Here is a 16,582-nt window from a genome sequence, read left to right as displayed (position 1 = left end):
TTTCTCTTCCTCCTTCTCTTTTGGGGTCCCCCCCCATGGAGTGGGGTGGGGGAAAAAAACCTCTTGGTTTCGAAGAAGGCAAAATGAAACTTTCAATTTCATTGTGCACATGTTGCGCCTTGACAATAAACGTTGGATTCAGAGGTGGGTATTCAGCCGGTTCGGACCGGTTCTAGAGAACCGGTAGCCAAAATCTTGAGTCATTCAGAGAATTGGCCAATCCCGCCTCTGACTGGCCCCGCCAACCCGATCTCTTCTCTGCCTCCCATTGAGTCCCGGCTGATCGGCTGGCTCTCCTTTGGTTGCCCTGCACAGGAGAACGGAGCTGGAAAGCAGGTTAGTGGGGTGGGGAGGGAAAGGGGATTTTGCCGAACATCCTTCCCCTGCCACGCCCACCAAGCCACGCCCACAGAACTGGTAGTAAAAAAGAAATTTGAATCCCACCCCTGGTTTGATTGATTGATCGAATTGCTCTGGCACCCCATTCCGACAACTCAACGAGACCTCAAATTGAAGGTCTCCAAAAGCTACGCTGTTGGTTTAACGGGCGGTGAAAACTCAACCAGGGGATGGGTTAGTACTTAGGTTCAGTTCATACATGCTGGACTCCCACCCAGACGGACCCAGAAAATCCCCCCCCCACTTAGGATCGGTTGTGTGAACCTGGTGTCTGTTTGGGAGGAGGGAATTCCAGTAGTGCGATTCAATTTTTTTTTACTACCAGTTCTGTGGGCGTGGCTTGGTGGGCGTGGCAGGGGAAGGATATACTCCAAAATCCCCCTTCCCTCCCCACCCCCCTAACCTGCTTTCCAGCTCCGTTCTCCTGGGCAGGACAACCAAAGGCGACCCAGCCGATCAGCCGGGACTCGATGGGAGGCAGAGAAGAGACGGGGTTGGCGGGGCCAGTCAGAGACGGGATTGGCCGGTTCTCCGAACCACTCCAAATTTCCGCTACCGGTTCTCCAGAACTGGTCAGAACCAGCTGAATGCCCACCTCTGTTCTGGGGACCATTTGGTTTTGTTGGAGACCCCATTTCCCCTTATTCCTTTTAGAGGGCAAAGCAGTTGAAGCATCCAAGCAGGTGATTAAGCTTCCTCTCCTTGGCTCACCTACCTATCATCTGCTAGGGTTACTTATTTATTGATTTGTTGATTTATTTATCAAATTGATTAGCCGGCCATGGATGAAGGTTTCCAGTGTGTTGCAAGGCTTGGGGTGTGCGTGTGGAGGTGCAGGGGGGAAGGTTTGGGGAGGAGGGGGGGGGGGTCCATCACGCTGGCATTTGAAGGGTCTTCGCCTGTTATTAACACCTTCCGACTTGTGAAGAAATGTGATTGTCTCCTTTTTGCCCCCTTTCACAGATTGTCTAAGTGACAGCTTCCATCTTCACCCAATAATTGCGTGCACACTTAACCCGCCCCCCCCCCACACACACACACACCGTTCCCTTTACTTTCCCTACAGTGCAATTGTTGCATCCTGGATGAAACGCCCACCCACATTCATCCCTGGGATTGGGGTGTGTGTGTGTGTGTGTGTGTGTGTGTGAGAGAGAGAGAGAGAGGAGAGGAGAGAGAGAAAGAGAGGAAAGAAAGAGAGAGAGAGAGAGAAGAGGCAGGACAGAGAGAAATAGAAAGAGAGGAAAGGGAGAGACAAGAAAGATAAAAAGAGGAAAGACAGAAAGAGAAAAGAGAGACAGAGAGAGGGAAGAGAGAGAGAGGAAAGGAAGAGGCAAAAATAGAGACAGAAAGAGAGGAAAGAGATAGAGAGAGAGAGAAAAAGAGAGGACAGAAAGAGAGGAAAGGGAGAGACAAGAGAGATAAAAAGAGGAAAGACAGAAAGAGAAAAGAGAGACAGAGAGAGGGAAGAGAGAGAGAGGAAAGGAAGAGGCAAAAATAGAGACAGAAAGAGAGGAAAGAGACAGAGAGAGAGAGAAAAGAGAGGACAGAGAGACAGAAAGAGAGGAGAGAGAGAGAGAGAAAAAAAGAGAGGACAGAGAGACAGAAAGAGAGGAGAGGAGATAGAGAGAGAGAGAGAAAAGAGAGGACAGAGAGACAGAAAGAGAGGAAAGAGGAGAGAGAGAGAGAGAAAAAGAGAGGACAGAGGGAGACAGAAAGAGAGGAAAGGGAGAGACAAGAGAGATAAAAAGAGGAAAGACGGACAGAGAAAAGAGAGACAGAGAGAGGGAAGAGAGAGAGACAGAAAGAGAGGAAAGACAAAAGGAAGAAAGACAACGAGAGGAAGAGAGAGAGAGCAAAGGAAGAGGCAAAAATAGAGACAGAAAGAGAGGAAAGAGACAGAGAGAGAGAAAAAAGAGAGGACAGAGAGACAGAAAGAGAGGAAAGAGGAGAGAGAGAGAGAGAAAAAAAAGAGGAAAGACAGAAAGAGAAAAGAGAGAGAGATATAGGGGAACATTTGTGCACTCTGCAATTTTGTTGCTAGACTTGCAAATGCGCCCGGTTTCATAATTTTGGCTTGTCTGCAAAGGAAGCAGCAGCAACGAAAAAAAATGCCTATCCACACAACACACACAACCTACGCAACACACACACACACACACTCAGCCCTGCACCCAAGCTCAGAAATCCAAAGTTTTCTAAGTTTTCTAAGTGCTTACGAGGTGAATTTGATGCGCCTCCAATCTCTGTGCAAACCGGAACTTTAATTTTACACCTGGGGCATTTTCTTCTTCTCTTAGAAATCCTTGGAAATCCCTCCCCTCCCCCACCCCCACCCCCCTCCCCACCCCCAGCTGAAATGGCCCTATTAGCCAGCCTGGAAACAATTTTCACCTCTAAATAGCCCCTTTGGACTGCTGATTGCTGGCTTCAGAATCTTCTGCCTTACAAGGTGTTTTTATCTCTGATCTCTCGGACAAGCCCCCCCCCTTTCCCCTTTCCCTACAAAACGTAAAACTCAACTTTAATCAGACAAAAAAAAGACCTTTTTCCTACTGTGGTGGGTCTTTTCCACAGTTTTATAAGACCCCCAGGGCTTCAAGATGTTATTGGTAGTCCATTTAGTGACCGTTTAAAGTTACAACGGCACCGGGGAAAAAAACGAATGTGGGGAAAAAAAGTGAAAACAAAATTTTTCCCAGGACCGTTGCAGCATTCCCCTCTCTTCCTCGTCCCACGAACCAAATTCAGACGCTCGGCAATTGACTCGTATGGATGACGGTTGCAGCATCATGAAAGATTCCCCTTTTTGCGACCTTAACAACCGGGTTACTAGCTTAACGACTGCTGCAATTCACTGAATGAACGGGGCAAGAAAAGATGTAAAACGGGGCAAAACATTCACTTAATGGATGTCTCGCTTAGCAACAGAAATGTTGGACACAGTTGTATTCGTAAGTCAAGGATTGTCTGTACTAGTTTTCCTACCAAATGCATACATGGATCTTCTAGGAAATCCCTGTGAGATTAGACACAAATGTCAAAGTTTTCTTCTTCCTCCTCTTCCTCTTCTTCCTCCTCTTCTTCCTCCTCTTCCTCCTCCTCCTCCTCCTCCTCCTCCTCCTCCTCCTCCTCCTCCTCCTCCTCCTCCTTCTCCTCCTTCTTCTTTTTCTTCTCCATGTCTATCCAGCAAACCAAGTTCCGGTTTGCACAGAGATTGGAGGCGCATCAAACTTTCTCCATCATTATCATCCTCTTTCTCCTCCATTTCTTCTTCTTCTTCTTCTTCTTCTTCTTCTTCTTCTTCTTCTTCTTCTTCTTCTTCTTCTTCTTCTTCTTCTTCTTCTTCTTCTTCTTCTTCTTCTCCTCCTCCTCCTCCTCCTCCTCTCCTCTTCTCTCCCCTCCTCTCTCCTCTTCTCCTCTTCTCCTCCTCCCCTCCTCCTCTCTTCTTCTTCATCTTCTTCCTCCTCCTCCTCCCCCTCCTTCTTCCTCCTCCTCCTCTCCTCCTCCTCCTCCCCCTCCTCCTTCATCTTCTTCTTCTTCCCCTTCCTCCTCCTCCTCCTCCTCCCCTCCTTCTCTCCCCCCAGCTTTTTAGCCAAAAATACAAAATTAGGGTCTCCTGCCTGAAATCAGAAATCAAACGTTTGTTGGAAAGGTAATCTGAGGACAATTCTGGGACATATTTGAGGGTTTGTGTGTGTGAGGATGAATCATATTACGGGCAGCCAATTCTAAGAGGTTCCCCCCCCTAGATGTGGAAGTGATAACTTAGTTCACAAACCTGGTTGTTGTTTTTTCCTCCTCAAAGGTGGTTTCAGTTGCTTTCGCCGGGTCTGTCTTGCAAAACATAACTAAACATTTGCTAACGAGAGATTCCTGGGCAACCACCATACAAAAAAAGATGGTGAGACTCTGGAAAGAGTGCAGAGAAGGGGGTAACAAAGTTTATTAGGGGACTGGAGGCTACAACACACGAAAAATGTTTGCAGGAACTGGGTATTCATTAGATGTTAATCTAATGAAAAGAAGGACTAGGGGGGACGTGATAACAGTGTCCTGTTATATTTGAGGGGCTCCCATGAAGAAGAGGGGAGTCAACCTTATTTTCCAAAGCACCAGAGGGCAAGAAACAATGGTTGGAAACTAATTGAGGGGAGAAGCAAGCTGGAACGAAGGAGAAATTTCCTTAGGGCGAGAACAATGAATTCTTGCCTTCAAAAGCTGTGGCCGCTCCATCATTGATGGCTTTCAAAAAAAAAGAGACTGGACAATCATTTGTCGGAAATGATACAGCAAGCGGTTGGACTAGAAGACCTCCAAGATCCCTTCCAACTCTATTATTCTATCAGGGGTGGGATTCTACCAGTTCAGACCGGTTCGGGCAAACCGGATGTTAAAGTTACATCAGGTTCGCCGAACTGGTATTTCCACCGACTGGGCTGGCCCTGCCCACACCGTCCCACGAGTCTCCACGCGATGCCGGTAAGTGCAAACTGGAGGCTCTGGGAGGGGGGAAAATGGGTCTTCCAGAAGTCCGGAACCGGGCCTGTTTCCAGCTTCCAGAGGGCCTCCACAGCCAGGGGGAGGCTGTTTTCACCCCCCCAGAGGCCCAGGGGAAGCCTGCGGACCCTTGGGAGGGCAAATATGGAAGCCCACCAGAAGCCGGAAACGGATGTTCCAGTAGGCCATGTCTACCCCATGGCACATTCACCCAGCAACTGGGCAGCGAACCGGTTGCTTGGATTTTGAACCCCACCCCTGTATTCTATGTTCTACGATGTGGAGTCTATGGATTTAGTTGGGGTGTATGTCCTACAGGACTAAGTGGTTGTGCCCCTGTATTCTATGTTCTACGATGTGGAGTCTATGGATTTAGTTGGGGTGTATGTCCTACAGGACTAAGTGGGTTGTGCCCTGTATTCTATGTTCTACGATGTGGAGTCTATGGGTTTAGTTGGGGTGTATGTCCCACAGGACTAAGTGGGTTGTGCCCCTGTATTCTATGTTCTACGATGTGGAGTCTATGGGTTTAGTTGGGGTGTGTGTCCTACAGGACTAAGTGGGTTGTGCCCCTGTATTCTATGTTCTACGATGTGGAGTCTATGGGTTTAGTTGGGGTGTATGTCCTACAGGACTAAGTGGGTTGTGCCCCTGTATTCTATGTTCTACGATGTGGAGTCTATGGGTTTAGTTGGGGTGTATGTCCTACAGGACTAAGTGGCTTGTGCCCTGTATTCTATGTTCTACGATGTGGAGTCTATGGGTTTAGTTGGGGTGTATGTCCTACAGGACTAAGTGGGTTGTGCCCCTGTATTCTACGCTCTACGATGTGGAGTCTATGGGTTTAGGTATGTCCCACAGGACTAAGTGGGTTGTGCCTGAGTAGATTTGGGATCTCTGGCGAGCCCTCCAGAGCCACATTATTTTCAAAGGATCGCAAGGTGGCTACTAAAAGGGGGCTGAGCCCCCCACCCCACTTGCAGGGGTAGATGCGCTACCGTCATCTTCTGCTTCTCCTCCTCCTAGGTTGGGGACCAGATGAAGTTGCTGCAGAACTGCTGGAGCGAGCTGCTGGTGTTCGACCACATTTTCCGCCAGGTCCAGTACGGGAAAGAGCACAGCCTGGTGTTGGTGACAGGCCAGGAGGTACGACCAGGGAAACTGAGGCTCGGGATGGAGGGAGAAGCCCTGCCTGGCTCATTTTATGCTTTGTTTCCCCCGGGGCGGGCAGCCAAAACAACCCCCATCTTAAATGCATTTTAGTTTACTTTAATTGTCATTGCACGCGTACAACCAAATTAAATGCCATCTTCAGTGTGCATTATGACTATGAAAATAAACCCAAACACACATCCTTCACATTCTATACAATTGAATTAAAAAAAAAAAACCGGATATTGCATTCATATTGCACTATACAGTAGAATTCAATAGAGCTACTGTCCTGGGATAGAAGCTGTTTTTCAGCCTGTTTGTCCTCGTTTTTATTATCCTGTACCGTCTGCCAGATGGTAATAGTTTAAAAAAAAAAGGGGGGGGGAGCCCAGGATGAGATGGATCTTTGAGGATGTTTTGAACTTCCTTAAGGCAGCGGGAGCTTTAAAGCTCTTCCAAAGAGGGGAAGAGGGCAACCAATGATCCTCTGGGCAATGACGTTCACCCTCTGGAGTGCTGTCCTATCTGCCACTGTGCAATTGGCAAACCATACGCAGGTGCAGTAAAGATACTCCCTCTGGTGCAGCTGTAGAAGGTCACCAGCAGTTTTCCATTCAGTTGTTGTTTCTTAGAAGCCTCAGGTAGTATAATCTCTGCTGGGCCCTTTTGACCAGGGCTGCAATGTAGACACCCCAGGTCAGGTCCTCTTTTAGGGTAACACCCAGAAACTTAAAACTGGCCACTTGCTCCACTCAGTCTCCATGGATAAGCAGGACTGGATGTCTGAGCTGTTCCTTATGTAGTCCACTATCAGCTCCTTGGTCTTATCAGTGTTGAGGACCAAGTTATTGTCTCCACACCACGAAAGCAACCGGTCCACCTCATCTCGGTAGGCAGACTCATCCCCCTCGTAGATGAGTCCCACCACTGTTGTATCATCTGAAAATTTAGTAATAATATTACTAGCATGAGTGGGAATGCAGTGAGTGGGGGGGAAGCGCAGGAGAAGACCCTGGCTTGGCGGTCCTTCCTCTCCCCTTCTCCCCTCCTTCCAGGTGGACATGTCCACCCTTGCCACCCAGGCGGGATCTATCCTGAACAACTTGGTGCTGAGAGCTCAGGAGCTGGTGCTGAACCTCCACGCCCTCCAAATGGATCGGCAAGAATTCGTCACCTTGAAGTTCCTGATTCTCTTTAGCCTCGGTAAGCGGCGGGTCGGGGCTGAGGAGGAAGGGAGGGGAGGGGGGAGAGAGGGAAGGGCAGGCTGGGGACCCCGCGATGGGAACGGCGGAGTCCAAACGAAAAACTTCTGCAGAACCAGTGGTGGGATTCAATTTTTTTTTTTTTAGTACCGGTTCTGTGGGCGTGGCTTGGTGGGCGTGGCAAGGGAAGGATATACTGCAAAATCCCCCTTCCCTCCCCACCCCACTAACCTGCTTTCCAGCTCCGTTCTCCTGGGCAGGGCAACCCAAGGAGACCCAGCCGATCAGCTGGGACTCGATGGGAGGCACAGAAGAGACGGGGTTGGCGGGGCCAGTCAGAGGTGGGATGGGCTGGTTCTCCGGACTACTCAAAATTTCCACTACCGGTTCTCCAGAACCGGTCAGAACCTGCTGAGTACCATCTCTGTGCAGAACAGATGTTCAGAAACCCCGGGAAGGAACGATGGGTTAAGAGTCCTGTCCCATAGCTGTCCATGGGCTCATATGAGCCATGGTGGCACAGTGGTCAGAATGCAGTACTGCAGGCTACTTCTCCCGACTGCCGGCTGCCTGCAATTTGGCAGTTCAAATCCCACCAGGCTCAAGGTTGACTCAGCCTTCCATCCTTCCGAGGTGGGAAAAATGAGGACTCCCAGATTGTTGAGGGCAATGGGCTGACTCTGTAAACTGCTTAGAGAGGGATGGAAAGCATTGGGAAGCAGTATATAAGTCTAAGTGCTATTGCTATTGATCTATCTCTATGTCAGCCTGTCTGTCTGTCTTTCTATCTGTCTATCTATATCTATCACTATGTCCATCCGTCCGCCTGTCCATCCGTCTGTCCGTCCATCCATCCATCCATCCATCCATCCATCCATCCATCCATCCATCCATCCATCCATCCATCCATCCATCCATCCTATATTTATCTAAGAGCCGTGGTGGTACAATGCTTAGAATGCAGTATTGCAAGCTAACTCTGCCCACTGCCAGCAGTTCAATCCTGATCTGCTCAAGGTTGACTCAGCCTTCCATCCTTCCGAGGTGGGTCAAATGAGGAGCCAGATTGTTCGGGCCAAATAGGCTGACTCTGCAAACTGCTCAGAGAGGACTGTAAAAGCCCTGTGAAGTGGTATATAAGTCTTAAGGGCTATTGCTACCTGGGTGGAATAGCCCCCTCCCTGAGATTTCAGTCCAGCTGTTCTTGATGTGCCCATGGCCAAAATATCTGCGGCTCTAATAACAGGAGACCAGACTCTTCCTATATATATTTTTTTTGGGGGGGAAGAGCTGTCCAACTTCTCCAATGCCAAAATCAAATTTCACTCCATTTGTAAACTTCGTTCCACCTGCATTGTTTCCGTTTCAAATGCTCATCCCGGGACAGGAAGTGGGCATACCTGGAGCATCAGGTATTTTTTGGTGGATGAAGGAAAAGATTCTTGGGGCCGGATTTAGCCTTACCTGCCTCTCTCTCTCTCTCTCCCCCCACCTCTCTTTTAACTCCATGTGTAACCAAGCTTCCTAACCTGAGATGGCTTGCTCAGCAAACTCTGGTTGGCCTGTTTCATTTCCTTCCTTGCCTGGCTGGGTGGACTTGTCACTCACTGAGGTGGGGTCTGCCAAGCCTAGAACCCATTTGCAAAGGGAGGGCCCAGCAACACCTCCAAACTTCTGAAGGTGACTTATGGAAATCCACCACCAGAATCCTAGCAACCAGACCTCCGATGGTGAGGGATGCTCAACAGCCACCTCTTGTTAGATGTTGTGTTGACATCTAACTTCTCCTAGATCAAGGGTCTTCAAACCTGGCAAGTTTAAGACTGGTGGGCTTCAACTCCCAGAATTCCTGAGCTAACACAACTGGAGGAGGAGTTCTGGGAGTTGAAGTCCACAAGTCTTAAAGCTGTGAAGTTTGAAGACCCCTGATCTATCACCTATCATCTCTCTCTCTGTCTCTCTCTCTCTCCATCCATCCATCCATCCATCCATCCATCCATCCATCCATCCATCATCTATCTATCTATCTATCTATCATCTATCTCTATCTATCTATCTATCTATCTATCTATCTATCTATCTATCTATCTATCTCTATCTCTATCTCTATCTCTATCTCTATCTATCTATCTATCTATCTATCTATCTATCTATCTATCTATCTATCTATCTATCTATCTATCTATCATCTATCTATCTATCTATCTATCTATCTATCTATCTATCTATCATCTATCTATCTATCTATCTATCTATCTATCTATCTATCTATCTATCTATCATCTCTCTCTCTCTCCGTACCTACCTACCTTCCAACCAATATACCTATCTATCATCCACCTATCATCTATCACAAGGGTCTTCAAACTTGGCAAGTTTAAGACTGGTGGACTTCAACTCCCAGAATTCCTGAGCTAAAAATGACTGGACGAGGAATTCTGGGAGTTGAAGTCCACCAGTCTTAAAGCTGTCAAGTTTGAAGACCCCTATCCTAGATGTTCATGTCAACATCTCCTAGATGTTGTGAACATGTCCAGCTGGTCTGTAAGTGCCACCAACCTCTTGACCTGATCCAGCCTGAAGTCCATCTTAACCTCCTTCCATTCTCCAATGAAGCATCAGATTAACAAAGTTGGAAGGGACCCTTTGGGTCATCTAATCAATGCAGGAGACCCTACACCATTTCTGACAGATGGCAGTCCAGCCTCTTCTTGAAAGCCTCCCGTGATGAAGCTCCCACAACCTCTGAAGGCAACTTCTGTTCCATGGGTTGATTGTTCTCCCTGTTGGGAAATTCCTCCTTATTTCCAGGTTGAATCTCTCCTTGATCAGTTTCCATCCATTCTTCCTTGTCTGGCCTTCAGGTGCTTTGGAAAATAGCTGGACCCCCTTCCTCCTCTCTGTGGAAGCCCCTCAAATATTGGAAGATGCTCTCCTGTCTCCCCTGGTCCTTTTCTTCCCTAGACTAGCCAGGCCCAGTTCCTGCAATCCTTCATCATGGGTTTTAGCCTCCAGTCCCCTCATCATCATCCTGGTTGCTCTTCTCTTCACTCTTTCTACAGTCTCAACATCCATCTTTTCCACCCCGGAGAACTGCCATTTCCCTGCATCTCCGCATTGCGTTTAAAATGACCTCGTCCTAGAGCTGAAGACAAAACGGTGACCCTTGCCTCCCTTCTCCCCCCCCCTTGGTCCTGTATTCGAGTCTTAGCAGGCAGGGCCTGGCCTGGCCTTCTGCCTTTCTTGGGGCTCAGCTGCACCCAAGCCCCCTTCCCCCCTATTATGCGTTCCCCCCCGCCCCCACCGGCTGTAATTATGCTTTGCCAGAGAATTTTCCACCCTATCCACCCTCCCCTCCCCGTGGCACAATCCGTGTGCCTCCCTGCACACATGTGCGCGAGAGGCTTGCCATTTTGAGTGGCAAATAGATTTCTCCTTTTCTTTCTTTCTCTTTCTCTCTCTCTCTCTCTTTTCTCTTTTCTCTTCTTCTCCTTCCCCCCTCCTGAGTAGCTCAAGAGGTTTAATTAAAATTAGGGGCTTCTCCAAATGGCAATATTTATGAGGACGGCACAGGTTAGCTTTGTTCCCCAGAAGGGTTTAATAGAGCCTTAATGGATTGACCTACCCTGCACCCCCCATCAGGGCGGCTGACTTCCATTCTCCAGGCAGCCACTCCAAACGGGGGCGGCGGAGGGAGGTGGGGGGGTGGGGGAGAGCAGGAAAAAAAACCACAGCTTTTTTATTGCGGGCTGCATTCCCATAAGCGATGGCAATTTATCCGAAGCTTCGGGCAAACAAAGGGAACTGTGAATGAGAAGAACACTTGAGCGCATAGAAATCGGTCTCCTTCCCAACCTCCCCTCCCTTCCTCGCCTTTTGTCGCAGGACCGGAGTCTTCTTCGTTCGTCTTCCGTCACCGCCATGGGGTGGGAGGGAGAGCTGAGCTGGGGATGGGAGAAATGGCATTCTTTATCTTCTCTCTCTCTCTCTCTCATGAAAGGATTATTCAAATATTCAATTAAACTGTGAATAGGGTGCTTTCTCCAAACCAGGTGAGTTCATCACCACGAACCTGCCATTGTCACGCCCAGCGCAGGGGAAGACAGAGAGAGAGAGAGAGTTGACATTTAGCAAACGGTGCATGCTGTCTGGTGGTGATGGGCAACGGGGGTTGTTTGTTTTTACACACACACACACACGCATACACACGCACACAACCTTGTTGCACTCTATTATTCCCCCCCCCTTCTCCTCCTCTTCCATGCAAAAATTGCAGTCGTGCACGAGACTGGGAAGGGCAGGGCGTGTCCCGCTGCCCCGTTCTGGAATTGAATTGGAGGTGGCGTGGTTCGGTTTGGTTTGGTCTGACCGTCCTCCGGTGTGGACCTCAGGAAAGCCAGAGATCCCCGTTTCGGGGCTGGTGTGGTGGGGGCTCCCGGAGACATGATATTAATTTCCCAGGAATTAATAAGGTTGCAAATACCGATAAAAGGAGAATATTTGTAGCTCAGGGTTGCAATGTCCCCGGTGCTCTGTGAGCTGGGTGGTTTTCTTACAGACGTTTCATGACCCGACTAGGTAACATCATCCGTGTTGCAAAGGTGTGAGTTTTGCTCTCTCTCTCTCTCTCTCTTCTCTTCTCTTCTCTTCTCTTCTCTTCTTTCTTTCTCTTCTCTCCCTTTCTCTCTTTTCTCTCTCTCCTTTCTCTCTCTCTCTCTCTCTTCTCCTTTCTTTCTCTTCTCTCCCTTTCTCTCTTTTCTCTCTCTCTCTCTCTCTCTCTCTCCTCTTCTTTCTTTCTCTTCTCTCCCTTTCTCTCTTTTCTCTCCCCCCCCCTTCTAGCACTGATGATGTTACCTAGTTGGGTCATAAAACGGCTGCCAGAAAACCACCCAGCTCAGAGCATCAACATTGCAAATAATTTTCCATCCTTTCGGAGAAATTCAACCTTTGCAAGGGCTCAGAGTTCATACCCACACCAAGAGCACAGAATTGAAATATTTTTCAACCTCATACACTTCAAGATGCATGGCTTTCAGTTCCCAGAATTCCCAAGTCCAACACGTTTTCCTGCTCCCAGAATTCTACGGCAGGCTGGGGAATTGTGGGAGTTGAAGTCCACGCACGGTCGTCACGATGTTGAGACTCTAGAAAGAGTGAAGAGAAGAGCAACAAAGAGGATTAGGGGACTGGAGGCTAAAACCTATGAAGGATAGGATTTGCAGGAACTGGATTTGGCTAGTCTAAAGAAAAGAAGAATTGGGAGTGACATGATAGCAGCCTTCCAATATCTCAGGGGGCTGCCCCAAAGAAGAGGGAGTCAAGCTATTCTCCAAAGCACCTGAAGGCAGGACAAGAAGCAATGGGTGGAAACCAATCAAGGAGAGAAGCAACTTAAAACTGAGGATAAATTTCCTCACAGTTAGAACAATTAATCGGTGGAACGACTTGCCTTCAGAACTTGTAAATGCTCCAACGCTGGGAGTTTGTAAGAAGAGATTGGATAACCATTTGTCTGAAGGGGTGTAAGATTTCCTGCCTAGGCAGGGGGTTGGACTAGAAGACCTCCAAGGTCCCATACAACATTGTTATTCTATTCTATTCCTCTTGAGAGAAATGGTGCTCCAATCAAGAGCTCACAGATAATCAGAGTTGGAAGGGATCTTGTAGGCCATCTAGTCCAACCCCCCCCCCGACTAAACAGGTGACCCTACATCATTTCTGACAGATGGCAGCCCCACCTCTTCTTGAAAGCTTCCAGTGATGAAGCTCCCACGACTTCCGAAGGCAGCTTCTGTTCCATGGATGGATTGTTCTCACTGACAGAAAGTTTCTCCTTATTTCCAGGTTGAATCTCTCCTCGTTCAGTTTCCACCCATTATCCCTCGCCTGGCCTTTGGGTGCCTTGGAAAACAAGAGAATTAGAATTTAGCTGGTATTAATGTCTGTTGCTAAATTTGGGTCATCTCAAAACAAGGTGCCTGGGAAAGTCGGCCGAGCCAGACCAAACCAAATAAAAATAATAATAATTTTATCTAGGAACATCTATTTGATGCTCACTCTCTGCAATGCCCGAAACTGTGCAATAGGATCTTTTCCGACAATGACCGACCAAGAAATATGTCTTAATAGCGATGGGAATCGAACAAGCTGGTTTTTAACCAGGTGGCTCGCGCACCTGCCAGTTTACCTTGATGGCTTTCGTGCGACGCAGCCTCTGCTCTCTGTAAAGCCCCGTTGCCCACAATATACCCACGATGGCGCCGTCTGTGCCAGGGAGCAGGGATCATGGTTTCTATGCCGGCTGAGCTGCCTGCCGGCTTTGTGGAGGCCAAGCAGATTAAAGACAAATCTCTCCGCCTGGGGTTTGGAGGCGAAGGCAAACCAGACAAGCGAGGAAACCTGCTTTGTTTACCCGCTGTGACATTTTCCCCTGCTGGAAAGCAGAGCCGGGAGGAACCTTAGAGGTCATCCAGTCCAACCTTTTGGACCTCAGGGATCACCAAACTCATAATTTTAAATCCCGTGGACCAGAGACCTTGGGGAAACAACCCCCCCAAAAAAGTCTGCAGGAAAATTCCCCACCTCGTTGTCCTACCGATCGATCGTTCTTTATTTGGGATCGCAGGATACCGTCTCCAGCTCCGTTCTCGGGGAAGAGAGAGGAGAGACTTTTGGCTCCATGCAAGGAAAGCAGCAGAAGCTGCAGAAGTCTTTCTTTCTCTTCCCCAAACTCCACCAGAAATGAGTCTTTGTGAGACTTGGAGCAGGAGGCCTTGCAGGGTCCCAAAGACTCATTTCGGGCGGAGTTTGGGGGAGAGAAAGAAAGATTTTTGCTGCTTTCCTTGCATGCAGCCAAAACCAGAAGAAGAAATAAGCGGAAAGAAGCAGCCCAGTGGCCAGGCCAGGCGCGTGGGGCGAGTAGGGCAAGTTCCCCCCTCCACCCATTCCCTCCCCACCCCACTAACCTGCTTTCCAGCTCCATTCTCCTGTGCAGGGCAACCCAAGGAGACCCAGCTGATCAGCTGGGATTCAATGGGAGGCAGAGAAGAGATGGGGTTGGCAGAGCCAGTCAGAGGTGGGATTGGCCAGTTCTCCCAACCACTCAAAATTTCTGCTACCGGGTTCTCCAGAACCGGTCAGAACCAGCTGAATCACCCCTCGGTGGGTGAAAAGGCCGGGCTGACACCCCACCCTTTGCCTGCTTTCTCCTTTTGGCTGCAGATGTGAAGTATGTGGAGAATTCCAGCGTGGTGAAGGAAGCCCAGGAAAAAGCCAACTTGGCCCTGATGGAATACACCATCGTCCATTATCCCCACGCCATGGACAAATTCCGGCACCTGCTGATCCAGTTGGCCGACATCCGGGCCCTGAGCATGCAAGCCGAAGAGTACCTGTACCATAAACACCTGGGCGGGGAGGTACCCTGCAACAACCTGCTGATTGAAATGCTGCACGCTAAGCGGACTTGAGGGCTTCTCTTTTGCCCCAGGAGATGGACGGACGGACGGACAGATGGAGGACGAGGTTGGGGCGGTTGGGGTAGGGGGGGGGGGGCGGGGCGGACAACCCCCCCCCCAGGCGCTGGCTTTTGACCTGCGTCCCTTCGTGCTGGAATCAGGCCAAGTTTCCACCCAGTCTTGTTTGTCCCAGATGCTTGGATGTTTGCAAAACCTTGCAAAAGCCACTTGGAGATTGTCTTGGAAGGCTGCGGTGGGTGGATCCCAAACACAGGGACAAGTGTGTGGGGGGGATGGGGACAGAGAAAGCCCCCTCCCCCCCTTGTTCTTTCTTTCCGTGGCCTCTAGGTCCAGCTCCCCTCTGCGTCCCAGGACCGGATTTTCAGATCCAAAAACCTGCTGGGAGAAGCGGCTGGGGCAGTTCCCCGCCAAACTCCGATGCATTTTTGCAAGGAAAAACGGGGGCACCTTCCACGCCTCAAACACTGGGAAGATGCTTTTTTTGGGGGGGGGCAGTTTCTCCAGAGATCTGAGCAACTTTGGGGGTACGGGAACATCCTCTGACCCATCCCTTCTCGGTCTCACGGTGGGAAGCCAAGAACTTTGTCAAAAGTTTTTAACAGACTGACTTAAGTTTCATTTTCAGCTTAGTTCACTGTCTCCCCAGTATGCGTTTGGTCCACTCTGCGGTACGGTGACTCGAGAAATGGGGAGGCCATATCCTAACAAAGTTTGTGTGAAAGCGGAACCTCTTGAGCACATGACATGGTTGACTTATTCTCTCTCTCTCTCTCTCTTTTCCCTTCCCTTCCCGTTTTTCCGCCCCCTCCTAGCAATTTAATTTTATTGTCGCTCCATCCAGCAAAGTCTGCGAAGAGACCTGTTGCCTTCTTCCTTGATTAGAGTCGCGGGGGTCCTAAACCTGTGTGTGTGTGTGTTTAATTCATTTAATCAACAAATTTCTCAGTCAGAAGGACCCTTTTTTTGGGGGGGGGAGGGTTGGGGGGAGCCCGGGGGGGAAAAAAACACACCCCGATCTGGACCATTAAAGCCACCATCCCATTCGAGTGGAGGTTCTCTCTGGCGTCCTGCAAGTTCTTGGGCCTTTCCTTAAAAACCCATCCAGCTTACAAGAAATAGCCTAAGCCAGATTCCTGAATTTACTTGCTCGTAGAGATACTCTGTGTGTATGTGTGTGTGTGTGTGTGTGTGCTTTTCCTCTGAGTGTGCGTCTGTTAAAAGTATTTCTCAAAGTCAGATTCCTGTTGGACCTGATTCGTGCAGGACTAACCTCTTCCTGTTTTCTTTTCTTGTCTGCTAAAATGGGGGAAGGGGGCCCATTGGGTTACTTTTGCAAAGAATTTTTTTTGGGGTGGGTGGGTGGGGGGGCAGCCTTTCCTTAAGAAGCACCGACCATCAACTCTGGTGTTGCAGGGACGACAAAGCTGTCATATGTAACGGCTTTGTTTCTTAAGCTTGGAAACCCAGGGGAAGGGACCCCCTTTTTGGAGGAATAGGGGGTGAAAATAATTTGGGGTTACAGCGGGCGCCTTTTCCTCTCCTTTGTCCTCATCTTCTCCCTCCTCACCCCAAACAAAACCCCAATTCGGCCTCCTGGGAGCTGTTGAGTGCCTTCCCACAAGCGATGGGATTCAAAAACCTTTGACTACTGGTTCTGTGGGCGTGGCTTGGTGGGTGTGGCCATGGGACTGGGTGGGCGTGGCTTTTTTTGCAGCCCCCCCACCCATTTTGGGGAGCTTCCTAGCCTCAGAGGAGCCTCGGGGAGGCGTTTGCTCCCCTAAGGCTCCTCTGGGGCTCTGGAAGGCAAAAAACGGAGGAGGGGCCCTGAGCTCCTCCCTCCATTTTTTG

At 49.3% G+C, this 16,582-nt stretch overlaps 1 protein-coding gene across 1 annotated transcript in view; it reads left to right on the top strand.

Moving 5' to 3' along the window:
- NR5A1 (nuclear receptor subfamily 5 group A member 1) overlaps positions 1 to 14,725 on the top strand; it is a 34,277-nt gene extending 19,552 nt beyond the window's left edge. Inside the window, exons 4-6 of the mRNA XM_087944051.1 lie at positions 5,926 to 6,045; positions 7,110 to 7,257; positions 14,478 to 14,725. Coding sequence (XP_087800177.1) covers positions 5,926 to 6,045; positions 7,110 to 7,257; positions 14,478 to 14,725 — 516 coding nt within the window. The remainder of the gene's footprint in view (positions 1 to 5,925; positions 6,046 to 7,109; positions 7,258 to 14,477) is intronic.
- The last annotated feature ends 1,857 nt before the right edge of the window (positions 14,726 to 16,582 follow it).

This window comes from Notechis scutatus, chromosome 15 (genome assembly GCF_049901735.1).
Source record: "Notechis scutatus isolate UNSWTSFEM ecotype Mainland chromosome 15, rNotScu1.2, whole genome shotgun sequence".
Classification (NCBI taxonomy): Eukaryota; Metazoa; Chordata; class Lepidosauria; order Squamata; family Elapidae; genus Notechis; species Notechis scutatus.
This window is presented reverse-complemented; position numbering and strand designations above follow the sequence as displayed.